Raw genomic sequence first — 21,720 nt, 5'->3', positions numbered from 1 at the left:
CAATGCTTGAATTTTTTACTTTAAATTTGCAATGAAATTTTATAGGCTATTTCTGTACAAAGCTAAGTGCTTACCAACAGGCTTTGGGTCATTTCAACTTTACTTTGTGTAAGGAAATAGCGTATGAAATCTCTACAATTCATCTCCTATTGTACAAGGATAAATTGAGCTGAACTTACCTATGGTGGTGTAGTTGATGTAGTAGTACGCCGCGATCATGCCCAGGTTGAGCGGTGACACGTCCATTTCATCCTCGATGCTGATGCACTTGGACTTCTCCAGGTCGTTCAAGGTCAGCTCCACCACCTCCGACAGGTGGTCCGACAGGTGGCGGTGAGACACACCTGTGAAACAAACATGTCGTCTTCAGGACTGACCGACTCTTACAGAAGTTTGAAGAACTCAACCTCTCAGAATGGTAGCAATTGTATCAAAAGTAGCACATCATATTGTAATAAAAATGTCAGACTCTGAAGATGCATTTCTCAAATTTTTCTTTCATGAAAATGGAGATGTTTTTCTTATAATCTGATCAACTTTAACAGAACATTTTACAGTTACAGGTAACACAAGCTTTAACAGACCATCTTTCGGTACCACAAGCACCTTTCACAAAACATTTACAGTAACACAAGCATCTTTAACACGGTCCCCCGAAAGTGCGAAATGGAACAAAATGGAACGAAATGGAACGAAATGGAACGAAATGGAACGAAATGGAATGAACTAAAACAACATATGTAACATTATGATGTGAAATACCACTAGATAGCGAAATATAAGGAGTAGACAGGAACAGGAAGCATTTTAAATACAGAAGTGAGTGGTAAATACATAATATTACGTGTTTTATTTCTTGAATCTATGTGATAATATTAAATACAACATTTTTGTCGCGTTTGTGTGACTAGATTCTTCCTTGATAATGGAAGCGCCGCGTGCAAAGAGATCCGCCGCTCTTCCTTGTGTACCAACGATCTGCAAATGAACTGCTGCAAATAGCGGGGAAAACAAGCAAACGGAACTGAGTATCGAAGTTAGGACCAGATTATACAGAAGTTGGTGGTAACATTGCATCTCCAAGAGGGCATGAGGCAAGCGTTATCTTATTATGTATACAGCTAGCGTGTTTGCGTGTTGTGTGAACCGTGAAATACATGTCCTCCTCGTTCACACCCTCCCTTTGTTTTGTCGGGAACAGGGAAGCAGAAATGTCTCTAGAGGACTCCACGTCCGTGTTTGAATGGAGTGTGAAATGTGTGAAATTGGTGACGCAGCGCAGAGCTTCATTTGCATATCATTAACGGAGGGGTCCATTCCCCGACAGCGGGCTGACTTTGAGCCGAAGAATTGGTTGTATAAAAATCGTTGTTGCGGAGATATGCATATGCTACGTACTAGTTATGGACCAAAACCGTATGTAAATAACTGGAAAGTCGGAGTTTGATTCAACCTGTCGGTAGCACGCCCACAGTTCCGTCGCACTGGCAACAATGGCGGTTCATTTGTATGCGGGGCTCCATTTGGGAGATAAGAGTTCTGTCCCGCAACCACAAACACGCTGTATGAATAATAAAATAACGCTTGCCTCATGCCCTCTTGGTGAATTATGAGATGCAATGTTACCACCAACTGTATAATCTAGTCCTAACTTCGATACTCAGTTCCGTTTGCTTGTTTTCCCATGCTATTTGCAGCAGTTCATTTGCAGATCGTTGGTACACAAGGAAGAGCGGCGGATCTCTTTGCGCGCGGCGCCTCCATTTTCAAGGAAGAATCTAGCCACACAAACACGACAAAAACGTTGTATTTAATATTATCACATAGTTTCAAGAAATAAAACACGTTATATTATGTATTTACCACTCACTTCTGTATTTAAAATGCTTCCTGTTCCGGTCTACTCCTTATATGTCGCTATCTACTGGTATTTCATTTCATAATGTAACATGTGTTGTTTTAGTTCGTTCCATTTCGTTCCATTTCGTTCCATTTCGTTCCATTTCGTTCCATTTCGTTCCATTTCGCACTTTCGGGGGACCCCTTTAACAGAACATTTTACTGTACAGTAACCTGATGGATCCTTACCCTGTAAGTTGTAGTAGTTGGGGTTCTGAGTCATCCTGCGGTACAAGAACGTCCACGTCAGGTAGTCCACCGCGTCCTGCTTGTTCTCGATGGTCTTGGTCACAATCTCGGCGTTGAAGTGGTCATGCATGCAGTGGTCCAGGTGAGACTCCACCGGGAGAGGCTCATATAGGAACTTCTTAAAGAAGTCCTTCTTGGAGGCGGGGCACATGATGACACACTTCCCATCCTCATCCTGGGGAAGAATGGAAATAAGAAACAAACGTTGTAGAGAATTTTAGCAACATTTTAACCTGTTTGGTTGTTTACTATCTATTGATTATGCCTAAACTTGGCAAATTGAAAAGATAACCAAAATACTTTAAAAAAACAATATTTGTCAAGAAAGAACTGACACGCACTCAGCAAAGCTTTGATCTTTTTCCTGCAGGTGATATGTGCAAGTCTGACACAGTAGCACTACATGGTACACACAGTTTTGAACTACCTGTCAGCTATGATAAATTCGGAAGACTGACACAGTAGCACCACATGGCACACACAGTTTTGAACTACCTGTCAGCTATGATAAATTCGGAAGACTGACACAGTAGCACCACATGGCACACACAGTTTTGAACTACCTGTCAGCTATGATAAAATGGGAGGACTGAGCAAGTCTGACACAGTAACACCACATAGTATACACAGTTTTGAACTACCTGTCAGCTATGATAAAATGGGAGGACTGACCGTGAGAGGCCTGTTGGCGCGTCCGACCATCTGCAGCACGTCCGTGACGGGATAGTCCACGTAGGCGTGGATCTTGCCGTTGTAGAACTGCGTATCCATGACGACCACCAGGTGGGCCTGCATGCTGATGGCCCAGCAAAGGTTACGGGACGCCACCACAACCTGGGGGAATGTCAGATGTTTAGCCTTTTACAGATACCCACCACAAGTTACAGGACACCACCACGGCCTGGGGTAATGTGGTACATTCAGCCTCTTACAGATACCCCTAAGTACTAAATAAACTATTGTAGGCTAGTTTTAGGGCTAAAGGAAGATCCAAATGAACCACATGACTTCACCACTTTGTCATTGAAAGATATTTGAGAATACATTGTAAGCAACTACAGTGTATTGAGAACTAGTCAATTTAATGTATACAGCACTCATTCTTGTGAACTAATTCTATATTTTCCTTCAGCTTTCAAGCCAAACCATGAGCAAATTCTAAGGACAATGTTGCTGTTTTGAAAATATTCTTTTACCTGAATGGCGCCGGCATCAAACAGCTGTTGGACGATCTTCTTCTCGATGTCGGTGAGTCCCTCGTGCATGTACGCCACTCCGTTCACCAGGGTCTCCTTCAGCGTCGCGTCAGACACCTTACTCAGGTGAGGTCCAAGGTCATCCTCTGTACAGTGGAGGAATCTATGCAGGGTGGGGAGGGGGCAGAAAACGTTAAGCCATATCAAGCTCTGTCAAGGAGACAGATTGCAATGTTTTCAAGCCAAACATTAAATCTAACCTTTCAAAGTTGTAAACATAGAATGAAGAATAACAAAAGCAAGACAGTGAACATCTATTTATATTACATTACCAGAAAATGTCACATGTTTTTGTTAGTGTGGTCTATACATATGTATATAGATTTTAGGAAAGCTCTTTGTAATGTTTTCAAATACTGTAGCATACATATCAGGTACATTTCAATCCTAATCTATGTATTCCAAAGATACCTTTGTGGTTGTTGGTCAGCTGCAGCGAAGGTCAGGATGTCGATGGCGGTGATCCGTGCCTGCTTCCGTGAGGGCACGAAGATGATGACGGGCTTCTTTGTGGAATGTTTGAGAATGGCGTGGTAGGCAGGTTTGGACATGGCGATCAGGCGTGACGGGGTGTGGGTAATGTTGAAGCCCTGAACAAAAATATGTCTCTGTCATTCTCAACTCCACAATGCTATGTGAAAGAGTATCAAACATTTTTATCTTCCTCTCAATTCATTGGCTGAACTCCTCCAATCTCCCATAGACATACTTTTGCAGGAAAACTTATTCTTTCAACTGAAGAGACTATACTACAACAGAACACATATCTGACAGCTGGTAACCTACACTTTTAAGTTTAATCAACTCAATTCCTTGTCACTCTTCAGTACAAAGCAATAGAAGCAGAATATGACTTTCCTGAATTTTTTCAAATCTATAGTCAGCTGGCTCGGACGTCTTTTTAAGAAAAGAGGGCAACCTCGACAACCATCTCCTAACTACAGGATGCCATGGTCAGCTGTGTGTGACATTGACATAACCACAGTCCTACCTGTATGTGCAGCTCCAGTGGAACCGGCCGCACGTTGGGGTGGAAGTTGAAGGTGGAGTTGGTGGTGGCCCCCAGCCACTGGGCGATGTCCTTGGCGTTGGACAGGGACGAGCTCAGGGCCACGATACGGATCTGGCGCTCGATCTGCGAGGCGATGTACCGCATACGCGAACAGATGACCTCCAACACCGGCTGTCAGGGGAATAAATAGTGTGTGTTGGATCAGTTAAGTACAGAACTTATCAATCACCAAGTAGAAACATCTCAATAATCTAGCTTGATTCAATTCACCCCTGCTGAGTAGCCTAAATCTAAATGGCTACAATGTAGGTAGCTGAAAAAATGTTAACAGGGTGTGGTTAAGCTATGTCCTCTGCTACGATTCTGAAACAAACATCAATCCATAAATTGCACAAGTTCTAATAATTAATAATCAAACAGCAAATTTCAGCATATCTATCTTATCTCAATTCACAACTTTTATGACTAAGACACATACCCCATTCTCTCCTCCAATCAGATGCGCCTCGTCCACCATGAAGAGGTTGACGTTCTGGACGTTCTTGCGCTGTTTCCAGCGGCGGGACAGCACGTCCCAGCGGTCGGGCGTGCTGATGATGATGTTCCCCTTGGCGAGGAGTTTCAGGTCGGTGCTGGTCTCGCCCGTCAGCATCACCACCTTCTTACCCAGCTGCACCTGGAACTTGGCGTACCAGTCGCTATACACCTGAAATATACCGTGGGGTACGATTTAGCTCTGGACTGTGATTGGTCTACCGTATAAGAACAACTGTATGCTAAAATGTAACACAGAAGTAACCATACTCATAATATAGTGTACTGTACTGGTTTTCTATACAGTTACAAAAGTAACTAGTACTTACATGACAAAAAATGCTAATTAACAAGTATGCAATTACACTTAAACAATTACAGCTTCAGAAAGAGCAAGAAGATCAAAAACTCTTATCAAGGAACTGTTGAACAGAAATTTGATCATGTCAATTGTCAGTAACTTAACAGATAGCTCTTTCCTGAGGAGAAAAATTGTCCCTTTTCTAAGAGGATTATTACCTAACAGACATTGTCAGCACATTCACACAACAATACCTGCTCAGCGAGTGACTCCATGGGCGTTACGTAGACACAGCGCCCCTCTGGGTTCTGCGAGATCAACCGCAGCACGGAAAACTCCCCGCAGATGGTCTTCCCGCTTCCCGTCGGAGCCCCGATAAACACGTTCTCGTCTCCGTTGTACACCGCGTTGAAAACTTGGGTCTGGTGAAGAAAGGATAGTAGAGAACTTTGTTACTATCAATGCAATGGATGTGTACCTTTGGACCAATACGTGCCCCCTAGCAATTAACAAAGGAACTGCAAAATTGGCTTCATCTTAAATTCAACCTTTTGAGGGCCGGATATACTGTAAATGCAGATGTGTTCACGGTGGTTTTATGTTTGCGGTTTTCCAAAAGCCCTTCCACTGTGTGACTGTAACACTGCTATTGTTTCAAACGTGAACTCCAAACAACCTCGAACACTCCATTTTCTCAATACAACGAAATTAAATCCCAGCGAACATTTCTGTGTTTACAGTAAGCAGAAGTTTGTTCAGTGACATTTAAAGAGCCTGACCTGAATAGGGTTGAAGCAGGGGAACTTGTTCTGGTACAGAGTCTCGTAGAGCGAGTTCCGGAGAGCTGAGACGGGCAGGGGCTGCAGGTCCAGCAGCTCCGTGGGGGGCGGGTTCTTCTCCGGCAGGATCAGGTGACGGAACGACACGGGGAGCTGCGTCTCCGACATCAGCCAGCGGTCCGACACAACTCTGTGTGGAGGACAAATATGTACATCTTCTTGGCAGAAAATAAAGGAAGGAATTCTTTCAAATGTAGATACTGTAAGTCTACTTAGATCCGCGGTATGATTAGATCCGCGGGATCCGCGGCGACCTCTGCGCCGCGAATCAATTTCCCCGCGGATATGTTTATCGTACTTTTGCCCCCCTCCCCACATATACGAGTGAGCTCGACTTCAGGGAAAAGCGACACATAAACAATGCACGCGATAAAATTTGTGTAAAACATGACAAGCTTTTACACAGTACATACGAGTTAACAAGTGATATTACATATGATTCGCAGGAGTTTGGCCGAGCGGCGTCGCTACTCCCGACCGCTACACACATAGAGTAATTTACCGAGAAATCAGAAAATAACTATGGAGATACACGCCACAATTTTGGCTTTGCATTGTTGTTACGGGCGTGGGGACGCCGTTTACCGGCGTACAATCACGCTCTTTTGTTTCTTGCTATTGTTATGCCTGCAAACCATCGATATCGGTGCCTTTGACATATGTTGATCTCATTAAAAACCAGTTTTTCAAGAAAGCCAGCAAAAATACGTAAAGAAAAAAAAAAGATTTTCGCCCGAGCATTTGAGTCCCTACGCTGTGATTTGCCGCCATTCGCCGCCATTTGTGGTCGTATTCGGTGGAGAATCTATCCCTTTAATTTTCTTCCCGTGGAAATTCTGCTTAGGTAGGGTAGATGAGTCGTGTTTACGCCGTGATTTTACTTCAAAATACAGCGCGCTAGCGGCAAGGGCCGGGCTGGGCCGCCATCTTTGTTTACTCTTGTTAACCGCCTGTTCTAAGCGCTGATTGGTTTGAGTCAGAAAAACTTCGCTCTGATTGGTTGACTGCAAGATTTCACGTGATCACAAGGCGGGAATTCCCCGTCACAGTTTCAGCGTGGACCGCATTTTCTGACGATTTTGAAGCAGTTTTGTGGCGATCTTCGTAACATTTTTGATTTTTAAAAATTAACCAAACATTTTCTGATGGCAGTACAGTCAAACCTGCCCAAGGCGACCACCCAGCGGACCGAGCAAAATCGGTCGCGATGGACAGGTGGTCGCCATGAAGAGGATTCCACTCACATGTTTCCAGGGCGAGGTTTTTAAATACAATACGTAAATGGATGGAAAATTATGTGAATTTAGACAGCATGACCCCCACCAGGTTCAATTCTCATTGACAGAAAGATCCTACAAAAATTACGTTTTCCGTTATCGTTGTAATAATTGTATACCGCTACATTGTGTACAAATTTTCGTCATAATTTTGTGTACAAAACAATAGTTGCCACGATGACCTCGCAGCACCTTCCCGCATTCACACGTTACATTAAATAGTACACACACACACAAACACATCATCGAAGTTTTAAGGCCTAAGACAAATCCCTAGAAAACACCTGCTGGTCCCAGCCTTTTTTGGGGCGCCGACCGCTGGATAAAAGGGTCAAAAAGTTTTCGATCTGACAACTAAAGATGAAACGGAATGGTGTGAATTCGTCGCGCCGCGCCGCGCCGCCAAGCTCTGTGCGACCGCATCGAAAGGTACATGTATGAGTCAGTGCAGCAGAACGCACAGCGTCCAATAAAGGTTTGTGAGATTCATGGAAATAAAAAGAAAATAAGAATATTAATTTTCATCAATAACTAGAGTATTCGTAAATGTTCATACACAAAAGCATCGTGTTTTAGAAAGGTCAGCGGTACGCCAAATCCGGGCCACGCCAAAGCCAAGATGGCGTCGGGACCAAGGAACAACATTTCTCGCCCGATGTTTTGCCCGCCGCGAAGTCATTTTTCGGCGAAATTTAGTAAGATACAGACACATTTTTGTTGAAAATACAAGAAATAGATAATAATTTCTGTGAAATCTGACTTTTTGACGCCATGCACTACGTATTCGTTTTGAAAATTGAGTTTAAATCGAACTGAGTTTTTCGGTAAACTATAAGATAACGATAGGCACAACAACATCACAAACATTTGTCTTTACAATTTGTTTATGAAGGGGAAGCGTTTTATTAAAACACTTCATGGAGGAATCGATGCTATAACATTGCTATTCCATATATTTTGTCCTTATTTTTGTCCTTCAAAGTCTTGAAAACATTTCCGTGAAATCCGACAACAAAATGATCCGATGTCACCACACGCTTGAAAATTAGGCGACCGCCATGGGCAGGGATTGTGCTCTGTGCGTTCCCAATTCGTGGTGGTCGCGGTCGCGTTGGACAGGTGGTCGCCTTGGGCAGGCAGCTTAATGCTTGTGCCTATGGGGAAAATTTTCGGGACCGAGAAAAAGCGGTCGCCATGGCCAGGTGGTCGCGTTGAAAAGGTGGTCGCCTAGGCAGGTTTGACTGTATTCAGTTATTTTTTTCTACTCATCGCCCAGCGCGAATTTAGAAATACCGTGGATTCTCCATTTGCCCGAAACCGCGGATTTTAGGCCCCGCGGATCTAAGTAGACTTACAGTACAGTAAAGTAAAAGGAACGCAAGCCTCAACACATTGGCTTTGGATACATGTAAAAATATGCAAACTTTGCTGATCTATCCTTAAAATGTACAGAAAATGCTTCCAAGTTTTTAAAAATGATGTTATTCCTTTTAGTTGTTTCCAACCAATCCCAAAAAATTTACTAGACATCAAGATGACAAAGGCACAATAATAAACTCTTACCTGATGAAGTACTGTGGAGGCAGCGGCTCAAACACCGGCACAAAGAACTTGACCATGTGCTCGTCCTGCGCAAACTTGGCCTTGAGCAGGAAGTACTCGTGGTGCAGGATGATCTCGCTGTCCACGTCCTCCACCAGGATCCAGAAGGCCTCTGAGTTCCCGTGGACCTTGTCGTCCCACTGGAAGTCTGGCGTGATCGTCAGCTCCACCTTCAGGGTGGATCTGGTGGGCACAGAGAAAACCAACAAATTTTTACTGCTCTTTGTGGCAAGTGGGGATATGTTGACATATAGGCACACCAAACCCATTTGTGTTTTTTTGCACACTTTTGACATATTAGCCGAAGAGGCTCGATGGGCATCACTGCACTATCAACGTGTAACATGCCTTTCCCAAGGGCACAACATTGGGGCATGACGAGTATCGAGTCCAACACTCTAACCTTTCTATATTGCTCATGTCACATGACATGTTCACAAGGTCATGTTACCTATTAGCTAGGCGATGAGTCATTTTAACATGAGAAAGGCTGAAGAAGAGACGGTTGAAAAGTCTATTTTCACTGTGCTAGAACAACCAACTCTCAACAATGTCAATCACAGAGATATATAAAAGTCCAAGCATTTTGCACCACTTGTTGTCATTCTCTTCCAGAACATTCAAGTAACATGTAAGTTAAATAGATACTTGAATACTTAGTTAAGTCCTGCTTCAAAATGATTTCTACCAACACAGATGAACTTCCAAGCTATGAGAAGGAATCCTTTCACAAGATATAAACAAACAAATAAGTAAGAAACCTTGTGATGGGCTGGATGTGTGTGGCCAGCTCCAGCTTGGGGAACTGGTGGATGAACTTGTGCAGAGTCTTCCCCATCTTGGGCATGCGGATCAGCTCCCCGATCTCATTGTGGTTCAGGTCGTAGAACCGCTCCCACGGGAAGTTCTTCTTCTCGATCTTACGCACCACCTCCTCGGGAATCTTCCGGAACTGTCGGAGCGGGCACATGGACTGCCACCTAGCAACAAGTGGAAGAACTGCATAAAAACCTGGTCTAATGCTCATATTGTATGGAGATGGGTGCCGCCCTACACACCATATGGTTCCAGAAGGAATTTAACATATCAAAACAATTCTTCAGGAGATAAAGAAGGTAGAGTAAAGAAGGTGCTTACAGTACATTAACATAATTTTATAATTGGAATAAAAAATCAACCACAAGCATGACATTTCTGTCAGAAATAGAATCAGACGAATTTAGGTCACAAATCAAAACACTCACATTCGCTTGTCAATCATCTTGCACAGCGCGAGGGCCTTGTCAGCCAGCTGGGCCCAGCCGCGGTGCAGCACGATCTCGAAGATCGCTCTCATCAGTCGTCCGGCGGACTGCGTCACGTACACCATGTCCGACACCAGCGCAAAGCCTTCCAACTTCAGCTGCGAGATGTAGGCTTGCAGGAGAACATTCACCTGAAATACAGAGACAGTTCTTCCTTCATGACAATCTATGAATCTAAGAACAAAACTATGTTGCATACAAGAATACAGAAAATCATACACACAGGTTAAGAAACAAAGTTATGTTTTAAATAGTACTATCCAACAGTACCTTGGCACTGGGTTCCTCAATACTCTCCTTGATGGGGATGGGAACTCTCTCCAACATCTTCTGCAGCTCCAACTTTTCTTCCTACAAAAACAAAAGACTAGGTTAACAGAGCCTCCTAGCTATTTCCAAGCAATGTGCAACAAGTGTAACTGTAAAGGCTAAGATTCATGAGAAAAAAGTATTGTATTTCATACTAGAACATCCCAACATTATTGCACAATTTTTGCACTTACCTCTCTAACGGTGATGTTTCGGAACTCTCCGGAAAGCGAGAAGACACGGAACAGCTCGATCTCGCTGAGGGTGGGCTTCAACAGTTGGTTGTAGGTCGCGATAGTGTCGTGCGTCAGGTAGTAGTAGCTGGCGATGCGCCCCAAGTCTGTTACCTATGGAGAGACAACCAGAAAATCCATGAAAATGGGAATCAAACTGCATACAAGTTTACACAGAAACATTCTGAATATCTAGTTAGGTTTGGCAGTGAGAAGTAATAAAGATGGCAGACGCTGAGGTATGCGATCACTGACCTGGCAGTTTCCGGTCTTTTTGTCGTACTTGATCAGGTTGTGTTTGTCCAACAAGGCAGCCGACGTGTGAATCAGGTCAATTCGGCGCTGCTCCAACAATGGGTCGTCCTTCTAAAGGTAAATAGACAAGGAAATATACATCAAAATATACAAGGAAAAATATCCAGATAAAAGAAAAAGGGACCAAAAACATCTTCACTACAGTATTGGTAAGAAGAGGAACGTAATCCGTACCGTGTCTGAGGAGACACCGTAGAGCGTGGGGTTGCGGAGCATACGGATGTACAGGTAGCTGTAGCCCAACCAATGGACGGCATCCTTCAGGTTCTGCACAGTACCCAGCACCACCTCTGCGTTCAGGTTGTCAGCCAGCTTGGAGATGAACTGGCTTTCCACAGGCAGCTGTACAAATAGGAAAACAGGGTGTTTAACATGACCACTACATTCTTTTGTCAACTACATCTGTGCACTTTGCACATAAACTGCTAGAGGACTCTCTTAACACATTTTATTTTTTTGAGGATTAGCCAATGCAGTGCCACTGAATAAGCAACTAAATCTACTTTAAAGGAGTCCTAAACTCCAGAAGGCGGTGTTATTTTCCACTAGATTATGTATCAATCAATACATAATCAGCAGACTTTTTACAGAATTTTGCTTGTGGTAAATTTTACATGGTGTGTTTTTTAAAACAACATGATACTCACTAAACCCCTGCAGACCCTACCAGTGTATTCCCTATGCGTAAACATACATTTTTAAACGTGGATATTTTCGGCGTAAATGAGGGTGGTTAAGCACAATAAGAAAGCCAATTGTTAATAAGATATAAAAGAACACATAGCAAGAAGAGTTTTCTTAACCACCCTGACATTCTTTTTGTAATCCAACTTTTGTCAGGCATTGTCAGGCACATTGTAAAAAACACATAGGCTGAGGGTCACCTGGGGAATTTGGTAGAATACTGAATTCTTTGGATGCGCACGGGACTAGTGAGTACTTTATCGTATACTGTAAAAAATATTCATTTCTACTTCCTAAAATTACCTTCCATTGAAAAATAACTCCCCCCTCTGGACTTTAGGACTCCTTTAAACTAGGACAACTTTAAACTAGGACAACTATGAATATGGAGAGAATGTAAGGGACTCTTGAAATCTTCATCTTAAATCATCTTCATTTTGTCATTGCATACTCTATCAATGCCCATGTCAAACTTTGCTGGTTTCTTTGTTTGTTTACACATGTATTCATACATACATACATTCACCCACCCATCCATATCCCCCTATCCTACCTGTTGGTTCTGTAGTGACAGGTAGTACTGCAGTTCACTGTGGCTCGTCAGGAGGAGCCCCTCCCCCTTGGTGTCGTACTGCGGGCGGCCGGCACGTCCCAACATCTGCAGGACATCCAGCGCGCCTAGCTCAACCCAGCGACCTTTCTCCGGACTGTACACCTGTTAAAAAGAATTTCCAGGTTTGAAAGTCTTAGAGCCCTTTTACATTGACAGACATTTCAATTGTGTCTTAGCGTACAAAACACTTCATGTATTCAAATACATGCTATAGATACAGTATAGAACTGAAGGATCGTAAGATGCAAGTAGCATACTTTTAATACCCTTTTAACAGTACAGAAAAATGCCTATGCCTCTGAGGCATCGCCAAAAATTAATAAGGCTTAAAACTTCAATCTATTCTTATTTATTTCATTTATTCCTTATTCAACCAGGAGAAACATGTTGCCATCTTTTCAAAGTGCAAACGGTGATTTTCAATGTGCCTATTTTTAAAGTATCACTGACGCATTTATCCAATATTCTGACCTGTATTTTAACCTTCCTCCTACTTCCCAACCCTGTATCCAACACAAAAATGCTGCCCAGAGACAACCGCGGCAGTCTGAGGGTTAAAGCATACCTGTGTGCCCTTGATGATGACAGTGTGAGCGGGAAGATTGACACCCCAGGCAAGGGTTGCCGTGGAAACCAGGACCTGGATGTGGCGATCGGCGAAGAGATCCTCCACCAGCGTCCGGTCCACACGCGTCATCCCGGCGTGATGGATGGCGAAACCGTAGGGCAGAAGATCCTTCAGCTCTTGGTTCTACACAGAGTAGTTAGACTTTGTAAAATCACAAACTTTCTTTTACATTTACAATTCATAAGTACCCACCTACTTGTATATTAGCAGCAAGACAAGATGACGATAAAAAACATAACATAGAATGTAAGAATGTTTTAGAGAGAAAAAAAACATTATTTTGAACCGTTTAATCATATTTTGTAAGAAGTAGTCGTGAGTGAAGGAAAATGATTGTTATACGGCACTGTACCTTCGCCTGTTCAGCCTCTGTACGCAGCACCTCCGTAGCAGCCGATCCCTCCCGAAGGAAGTGACCCAGCGTGTCTTTCTCCAGACACATATCGCGGATCGCTCTGGCAGTCTTTCCCGTCTCCTTCCGCGAGTGAACGAACACGAGAACCTGGTTCTTCCCCGCGTGCTCCATCACTTTCTCATACAGGATGTCGTTCATCAGCTGAGGAGAGGGGGAACAAAATGTTCTGATTCAGAACTCCTTGCAACTTACATAAGAACTGCAGGATAGAGCTCCATGAATGCACCATATAATATCCAAAAGTTGCTGGAGGCACTTTCACACTGGCTTGAAACGATCTCGTGGGATCTATAGTTGTAGCCATGCTGTAAGATTAACCAAAATTGCAACTGCAATATCTACTACTTTTCAGCAGTCTAACTGTTTTAAGTGGTATTATTTAATCAAACTTCTTTATGGTAAAATGCATGCTGTTACAGAATCCTACCTGGAACCTTTTCACAGCCTTCTTCTCTGTGATACCGATGTACTGCTGCTCCAGAGGCACTGGGCGGAAACTGTTGTCAAAGAAGAACAAGCCCTTGGCGGAGTCCACACGCAGGAACGTGGCCACGTCCTCGTAGTTCGGCAGGGTGGCGCTCAGACCGACCAATCGAATGTCCTCCTGGGTGGTCTCAATGCTCCGGATCATCCTGAGAAAAAGACACGACAAAAATTGTTTGCATATAATTGTAAATCATTTGTTTCGTTAAAACATTCAAGTTCAAGATGTTTCCAAAACATTTGTGGATCCTGAACTACCCGTTGATCTTCAATATACTCATTTCTATGCTACTGGGAGTGGTTTCAGACCTTTGGATAGGATAATAAGTCTGAGGCCCAGTGATTGACTTTGAGGAAAGCCACACCTTGAGCATGTTTAAGAATCCATCACATTTACCAATAAGAGTTGATCCCAGTGTGAGTGAATCAAAACTATTAGTCTGGTCTATGCAGCTTGCACTAACTATAAAAAACTGTCATGTCACTTCACCTTGAGACTGTTTACTGTTTGTTTTGCATGCCCGCATCAATTCTGCAGTGCCCAGAGGATGTCATCCATATAATGGCCTCACTGAACATGTCACTTCTCCTTCAGACTGTTTACTGCCAGTTGTGCAAAACAAAGAAACACCTGTACCTGGCTACGATACACTCTAGCACTGGCCCTCTCTCGTCGTGCAGAAGGTGGATCTCATCGATGATGAGTAGCCGCACCAGCTGGGTGTACGTCCGTTCCCCGGCCTTCCGCGTGATGATGTCCCACTTCTCCGGCGTACACACGATGACCTGCGAGCCCTGGATCTCCTCGCGGCTCAGCTGGTGATCGCCCGTCAGCTCCGAGACTGTGATGCCGTAAGACTCCAGTCGCTGTGGAACAATGTAGGTGTGATGTCACTGATTTTCAAATGCAGGAGCAATGCAGAACTTTTGCATGTACATGAACTAAACACACACAGGTATAACCAGCATCTTTTAAAACCTTTCCTCTCTTTTTTTCTATCCAGCTTCAGGCACTTGTTCATTATGGTGAATTTCTCCCTTATTCTGTCCATGTATTTCCCTGCCAAGCCTGATCCACCAACTTTGGACCGGGCCAAACCAGCCTTTCCATATCTTACAAGTCTCCAGTTACACCATCTATGCCTTGGACCTTAGCCAGCAGGAACAAACTTACACATACACCAAGGCAAACAAACCGAAAAAATGCCTCCCTTTTCACGGTGGTAAAAACTTGAGAGTGACCCTGACCTTGCTGAAGTTGCCCGTCATCTCCTGTACCAGGGATCTCATGGGAGCGATGTAGATGATCTTGAAGGTGTCCACGTTGATGGTGCCGTCGCGGTTGATGTGCTTCCCGATCTCTCGCAGGATGGTCAGGAGGGCCACGTTGGTTTTACCCGCGCCCTGGTGTCACATTAGAACATGTGAGGTTGGAATCATTGCAACAGCATTTCATGTTGTCATGGCCGTTACATAATATACAATCTCAGGAAGCATCCATTATATTTATACAAAATGTTTCAGGGAGATTTAGAATTGGATTTGGGAAATGATTTTCTAAGTTCAGTACTTTGGTGTTTAAAGTGACCAAAATAAAATACTGTAAATGCAGAAATGTTCGCGGTGGTTTTATGTTCTTGCCCTCCTACCTCCTAGTCTACAACTGTCACAAACACAAACTTAAAACCACTGCAAACACTCCATTTTCTCCCTACCGCGAAATAAAAACCATGCGAACTTAAATACATTTACAGTAAACCATCCCCGGCATACAGTTTTGACAGTGTTCTGTAATTGAGATCTCCCGACTAAAGACACAAGCAAATACCATCTACAACGTAGCACAAGAGAGGACTTACAGTAGGAGCACGCAGGTTCAGGAATATGGAGGACTTACAGTAGGAGCACACAGGAGCAGGTTCTCATCACTCTCCAACGAGGCCTTGTACAGTCGGCTCTGGATCCGGTTCAGACTCTTGAAGCCCTCGAAGGCCGGCTGTGCGTACTTCGGCAAGCGGTCGATGGAGACCAGGGACTCGTCCGACCCAAACGGTTTCGGTTTCAGAGCGGGGACATGAACCTCTTCATATCCTAGCAAATATCATATTTTCGTAGTAAATACATGAAACTTGCAAAAAATATGCAAAAAAAAAAATGGCTATTGTACTACACATATGTAACATATTTGAGAGAAACAGCTACATGTTCTAACACAGATACAGTGGATGGTGAACTTATCAAGTTAATTGGCTAGCTCAACTCACATTTAACCAAGTGCTACCCACAACTCCATACTTAGACCTTCTACAGATTCATAGGTAGTTTTTATTTGGTACTATGTAAATGTTAAACAGTTTGCAAGCTACACACAGATTGTTGGTACCATACTATTTCTTTAAACAACACGAATCTCCCTCCATAAGAGAAATGATTGTGTACCTTTGCGCTGTTTGCGGTAGGAGCCGTCCGGTAGCTGACACCGTTTATTCGCCATGAGGTGGGAACCTTGGTTAAAGATCAGGTCTTCCAGGTCCAGCATCTGACTGGGCCGCATTGCCTGAAATCCACACAAATGGAGTCGTCAATCTTCACACTTGCACAATGCTATTCTTAAAGTGTACCTATATGAAAAACCTTTTTTGCTTGTATGGAAGGCACCACATGTTTTTGTTTTTTTGCATTAAATATCAACTCTAACAGCAGAAAGGTTAACATTTACAACTTGAAAGAGAGAGAAATGCTATCATCATCATATCTTGAGAAATGAGAAATGATATGATACATGTATACATGTTAAAATTTCAGAGACGTTTCTTAGTGCATCAGCATCATTGTAAAAACAATATCTATTAGAATATTTTGGAGATGCCTCATGGGCGGAGCCTATAGTACAATATCACGTATAAAGATGTTGTCGGTAACCAATAGTTTCATCTCGATCATTACCTCTGCGATGTCGTCCACTTGCATGGCCTCTAACTCCCCTTCCACGCGGGTCTGGCGGGCGGCGGCTCGGCGGGCGCGCTCCTCTTGCACCAGGTCGCCCTTCTCCTCCTCCTGGAGGGCGTGCAAGATGGCCGCCAGCTCCGTGTCACTCTCCATCTTGTCCACGATACGCTGTCGCTCCGCTTCGCTCTGTGCCGCGGCCAGCATGGTACAGTACAGGACTGGACAACAATAGAAAGAGGGCATAAATATTTACCACATTTAGTAGATCTTTTATTTCTGCAGTTTTCTCAGCACTTTTCCACCAAGGAATCATGACACAGCAAATGTGTGTCTGTGCTACAGTATTGTTTCAACTTCAAACAAAGCAAAAACATATTTTTCACTCATTCTGCGAAAATAAATCCCCACAAAAAATCAATTAATTTACAGTACCTTCAGGTACTTCAACGAGTTGTAAGCATCAGTAAATGGTAAATATTTGTAAGTTGCACGAACAAAATAGACTCACTCATGAAGCGATACTGCCGCAGCACTTTGATGAAGTCGAACTGGTCGAACCCGAGGAGGCGGACCAGCTGGTTCTCGCAGTCGTGGTTGTCCGACGCGGTCTTTAGGATCTCCAGGATTTCCTCCGCCCGTTTCTGCGAGATGATCGGGTCATCGTAGATCTTGCCGAGCTGGCGCTGCAGCCAGTAGGCATCGATGTCGCGGGGGTGGAGGTCCTTGTTTCCCTTACCTTGATCTTTGCTCTCTGTCAGGCCCTACACAACAGAGATGTTGGAAAGAACTTCAGTTTAAAGGCAGTTTCACAATTTTCAGTTTCAGGGGGGATGACACTCATCTCTAGAAATTTTTATGTACTCTTAAGAGGACTTTTCACCAAGGATACATGGACAATTGGATTGCAAAGTACAGTCAAACCTGTCTATAGCGGTCACTCAAGGGACTGGCCAAAACTGGCCGCTAAGGACAGGTGGCCGCTATGGAGAAAATGTTGATTAATTGACCACGAGTGACACATGTTTTCAGTACCCACTGAGATACATTTTTTTTATTCACCGTTCAGTACACATGTAAACATTAACATAGGTAAGGCACATTTTAGAAATTCGATTGTTGTTCTTTTACTTCTATTATGGGCTTGGAAAAAGAATTATTGTATCTGCCAACTCCAAAATCCATGGCTTGCTCGGGCTTCATGTCTGAACATACCCGAGCATCGCCATACTCAACTCTTGATCCTTCGCGACTGCTTCGCTGCCGGCACACGCGTCACCAACGAGTTTTAATCATATGAATCTAAGTCCTTCGCAGCAAAATGCCACCTAGCTAGTTAAGAACAAAATACATGTTGCTCAGTTGTCACTTACTGTTAGTTTTCGACCGTTTTCAAACATAAAATCGTGGCGACAATTTTCTTGTCTGTTGTTGTTTGCTTGTCATGATCGGCTTCTACCATTATGCTAATAGGGTAATGAGAGGAAGGTCGCTCTTTTGAGGGCTTTTTTCTTTCAAGAAAATTGCAACAGCCCAAATTTTACATGATAGTAATGTTATCCATATTTAGTTTGAGGCTTTTGGTTAAGTAATTATCCTCAGTGATAGTTTGCAGCAAAATAAATTTAACACACTATACCTCCGCAACAGTGGTGTCTTCCGATGACCTTTATGCTGCTCCGCCATTTTGAAAATCGTGTTTGGGCACATTTCGGATGAATTCCCGGGGAAAACGGAAATATTGGGCCGACATTGAAACAATTCGCAAAGTTAGCGCATCAGATAGATGTGCGGGTTGTATTTTCCAAAAACTATCGTAATTTTTGCCCAGTCCAAATGCACAGAAATAGTCAAATATGCTACGATGTACAAACGCAAGCCATGTGAAGAAATACTTCAGTTCGCGTCAAACCATGGATAATCTAACAAAGATAAAACATTCTTTTTTTCTTTATCATTATTATCCTGTCAAGTTGAGTTCACATAAACTTGATAACTGCATAAAAAAATGAAGATTTTGAACCCGGCGTGTGGTGGCGATGCGGCTTCCACCGGCGCACATTGCCCGTTATCGGCAGTGTTACTGTACTTGCGGGACCGAAAATCGTCTGGCCGCGACCGCGTTGGACAGGTGGCCGCTATAGCCTAATTCTTAATGCTTATGTCAATGGAAAAAATCCAAGGGACCGACAAAAAGTGACCACTATGGGCAGGTGGCCGCTTTGCAAAGGTGACCGCTAATACAGGTTTGACTGTAGTCTTCAAGTCGCACACAAAACTGTCCTTAAAAATTCCTGGAGACTTTTTTCAGATTTCCAAAGGAAAACATTCGGAAAGTTTGAATTGTAATCATGTCAATGAAACAATTCTCAACCTTACATGCAAAAGCAACACCTCTCCTTACAAGCATTGTATGTGGCTTCTTAACCATCGTATCATCCACAAGGACATATGGAGAGACATAAGGCTGTGAGCAGAGCATTAAGAAAACAATATTTTACCTCAGCCTTGAGCGTCCCTGTGATCTCAGCCTCCTCTCCCTCCTCATCATCATCAGACTGGGCGTCCCGTACTTCACCGTACACGTCATCATCATCCTCTTCTTCATCCGACTCAAACTGAACGTTCACACCAAGGGTCTCATCTATGTTCTCTTCAATGGGCCTAACAAAAAAAGAAAGCATACATATTTTACATACATGTACGTATTTCTGACTAGTTACTCTGATAGTGGTAACTGAATACTATTTGGTAAGGGTTTGCTTATTACTGCACTTCAAAGCTGTGTGCCAATTTCGTTGCTAAAAATCCTCTTGATTTAAATGAAAGGTAAGGGACTACAGGAAAGTCAAAAAAATCCCTGTGGTGCTCACCGCTGCTCCTTGTCGCCCCCGTAGTCTGTGATCTTCTTGCAGAGGTTCACGATGAGCGCGTAACGCGACTCCTCCATGGAGCCCAGCAGGAGCTCCACTTCCTTCCGCCTGTCCTTCTCTTTCATTCTGTCGTTCTTCAGACTGGCCAGAACCTCGTCTGCAGCGCCGCACAGGACATCCCGGGGCTACAGGGGGAGGGGGGGAATAGGGCAATGATGGCAGTGAATATCTTAGGTTTTAATCTATCTAGAAACCTACTACCAACCAACTTGTAAGATAGCCATGTATGAGCGCTACAACTCTTCCAGAAAAGAACCCAACACACTTATCGAGAAGAGTAAGGGTGACCCGGTGTGCTTGGCTGAACACAGCAAAGTGGCATTGCACTACATCATGTACTAGCTACCAAAAAATCATCATACTTTGTCCTCAGTCTGATTCTCTGAGGTTCAACAGCTTCGCCTAGGAAGTTTAAAAACAACAGGTGTGTTCCTACCTGGTCTCCGAGGGCGTCCTGGATGACACTGAGGATCATCTCGTACGTCTGCCGCGTCTCCTGCGTCTTGGGGCGGTACACGATACCCACCATGTCCTCGATCCCCTCCGACAGCAGCGTCATCCCCTTCATCTTCTTCACGTCATACTGGTCCTCGTCACGCTTCTTACGCCTGAAAAACACACGGGAGGAAATCAGGCCATGCAACAAGTACTACTGACAAATGTCTTAAAACAAGCAAGACATGTTCATAAACCTGCTTGGAGGTTGTTATTTTGATCTTGTTAGTGTGTGTTACATGTTAAGCTTTGGACACGAGTATAGAACATCTATGCTCTGAAGTTTAGTTAATGACTTTTACAGTAGACAGCATTGTAATTTGTATCTATTTCTTACTTAACAGTTCATTTCAAGTCCTCTGCACGGCAGTAACATCATAATCATAGAAACAAACTAGAGAAAGAGAATTGTTACCCATAATGGCATTAAGGATAATGATTAAAACTTCATGGAATCTGATGAATGACCATCAGTTCTGTCACTACCACAGAACACTACAGTGTTAATTATAATCTATAAAATCATTGATAATCATTACATGTAGTATTGTAATAAAGCCCACTACAAAAATCATGGCAAGTTTAATCTAATTTACACCTTTTCTCAAGAAAGATGCCTCGGCCCCAGATGTGTCACCAAAACAACCAAACATGTTAACAACAAATAACTTGATGAAAATACAAACTTGGCCTTCCGCTCCTCCATGAGCGGCGGTTTGGTGCGCTGGTAGCGGTCCCCCATGCGGCTCTCCTGGAGCTTCCCCACCAGGGACATGACCTCGCCCGTCGCCTCATCGCGACTTCTGCGGTCGATCAGCGACCGGTCGGCTTGGAGAACAAGGTTGGAGTTCTGCAAAATAATATCTTGCGTAACTTTCAAATTTTGTTCTGTGTGAGTGAGTGCATGATATTTTTTTCCAGGAACTACTTGGATACATAATAGTTTCAGAAAAGAGTATACTTTCTGGAGACGCACGACGGTGAGTCTCAGATTTCAAGAAATTTACGCTTCGCTTAATCGCTTCCAATGATATGTTGAAGCATGCAGCCTTCCCCGATTGTATCGAGTGAAACACTTCCAGGCTAGCCTGCCCCCCTCCCCCTTATGATCATGCGACACAACAAAACACGTTTTCACGTGTGTATTGAAAGCCGTCCCAAACTGGCAAAAGTCGCAGCAACAGAGCAATATGTGGGCAACGTGGCGATAGAAAATATGTTTATCTATTTTCTGATGAGTTTACAACGTTGCAGGGTATCTATAAGTGTCATTTCTTACCGCTTTGTACTCGTACTGAAGCGAACGAGCCGATGCGTCCGCCATGATGCCTCCTCCCTATCGTCGACCAAGCGTCGTCTTCTCGCGAGAAATGGCGGACTTCAGCGTGATCGG

General features: G+C 43.7%; 1 protein-coding gene across 1 annotated transcript in view; it reads right to left on the bottom strand.

Annotated features, from left to right (window-relative positions):
* The window catches only part of LOC136430638 (U5 small nuclear ribonucleoprotein 200 kDa helicase-like), a 25,873-nt gene extending 4,153 nt beyond the window's left edge, over positions 1 to 21,720 (bottom strand). Inside the window, exons 1-31 of the mRNA XM_066421413.1 lie at positions 21,607 to 21,720; positions 21,014 to 21,177; positions 20,269 to 20,440; positions 19,773 to 19,957; positions 19,401 to 19,563; positions 17,411 to 17,663; positions 16,900 to 17,120; positions 16,393 to 16,510; positions 15,851 to 16,044; positions 15,202 to 15,357; positions 14,591 to 14,820; positions 13,898 to 14,102; positions 13,408 to 13,611; positions 12,993 to 13,178; positions 12,368 to 12,529; positions 11,305 to 11,472; positions 11,071 to 11,181; positions 10,777 to 10,929; positions 10,544 to 10,624; positions 10,214 to 10,404; positions 9,731 to 9,949; positions 8,931 to 9,152; positions 6,031 to 6,220; positions 5,506 to 5,673; positions 4,895 to 5,122; positions 4,396 to 4,587; positions 3,816 to 3,994; positions 3,345 to 3,507; positions 2,821 to 2,982; positions 2,089 to 2,323; positions 180 to 344 (exon numbers count right to left, since the gene is read on the bottom strand). Of these exons, the coding sequence (XP_066277510.1) occupies positions 180 to 344; positions 2,089 to 2,323; positions 2,821 to 2,982; positions 3,345 to 3,507; positions 3,816 to 3,994; positions 4,396 to 4,587; positions 4,895 to 5,122; positions 5,506 to 5,673; positions 6,031 to 6,220; positions 8,931 to 9,152; positions 9,731 to 9,949; positions 10,214 to 10,404; positions 10,544 to 10,624; positions 10,777 to 10,929; positions 11,071 to 11,181; positions 11,305 to 11,472; positions 12,368 to 12,529; positions 12,993 to 13,178; positions 13,408 to 13,611; positions 13,898 to 14,102; positions 14,591 to 14,820; positions 15,202 to 15,357; positions 15,851 to 16,044; positions 16,393 to 16,510; positions 16,900 to 17,120; positions 17,411 to 17,663; positions 19,401 to 19,563; positions 19,773 to 19,957; positions 20,269 to 20,440; positions 21,014 to 21,177; positions 21,607 to 21,651 (5,485 nt within the window). The 5' untranslated portion in view covers positions 21,652 to 21,720. The remainder of the gene's footprint in view (positions 1 to 179; positions 345 to 2,088; positions 2,324 to 2,820; positions 2,983 to 3,344; positions 3,508 to 3,815; positions 3,995 to 4,395; positions 4,588 to 4,894; positions 5,123 to 5,505; positions 5,674 to 6,030; positions 6,221 to 8,930; positions 9,153 to 9,730; positions 9,950 to 10,213; positions 10,405 to 10,543; positions 10,625 to 10,776; positions 10,930 to 11,070; positions 11,182 to 11,304; positions 11,473 to 12,367; positions 12,530 to 12,992; positions 13,179 to 13,407; positions 13,612 to 13,897; positions 14,103 to 14,590; positions 14,821 to 15,201; positions 15,358 to 15,850; positions 16,045 to 16,392; positions 16,511 to 16,899; positions 17,121 to 17,410; positions 17,664 to 19,400; positions 19,564 to 19,772; positions 19,958 to 20,268; positions 20,441 to 21,013; positions 21,178 to 21,606) is intronic.

The sequence above is a fragment of the Branchiostoma lanceolatum genome, chromosome 3, assembly GCF_035083965.1.
Source record: "Branchiostoma lanceolatum isolate klBraLanc5 chromosome 3, klBraLanc5.hap2, whole genome shotgun sequence".
NCBI lineage: Eukaryota > Metazoa > Chordata > Leptocardii > Amphioxiformes > Branchiostomatidae > Branchiostoma > Branchiostoma lanceolatum.
The sequence above is the reverse complement of the archived record's forward strand: the minus strand, read 5'-3'. Positions and strand labels throughout refer to the sequence as shown.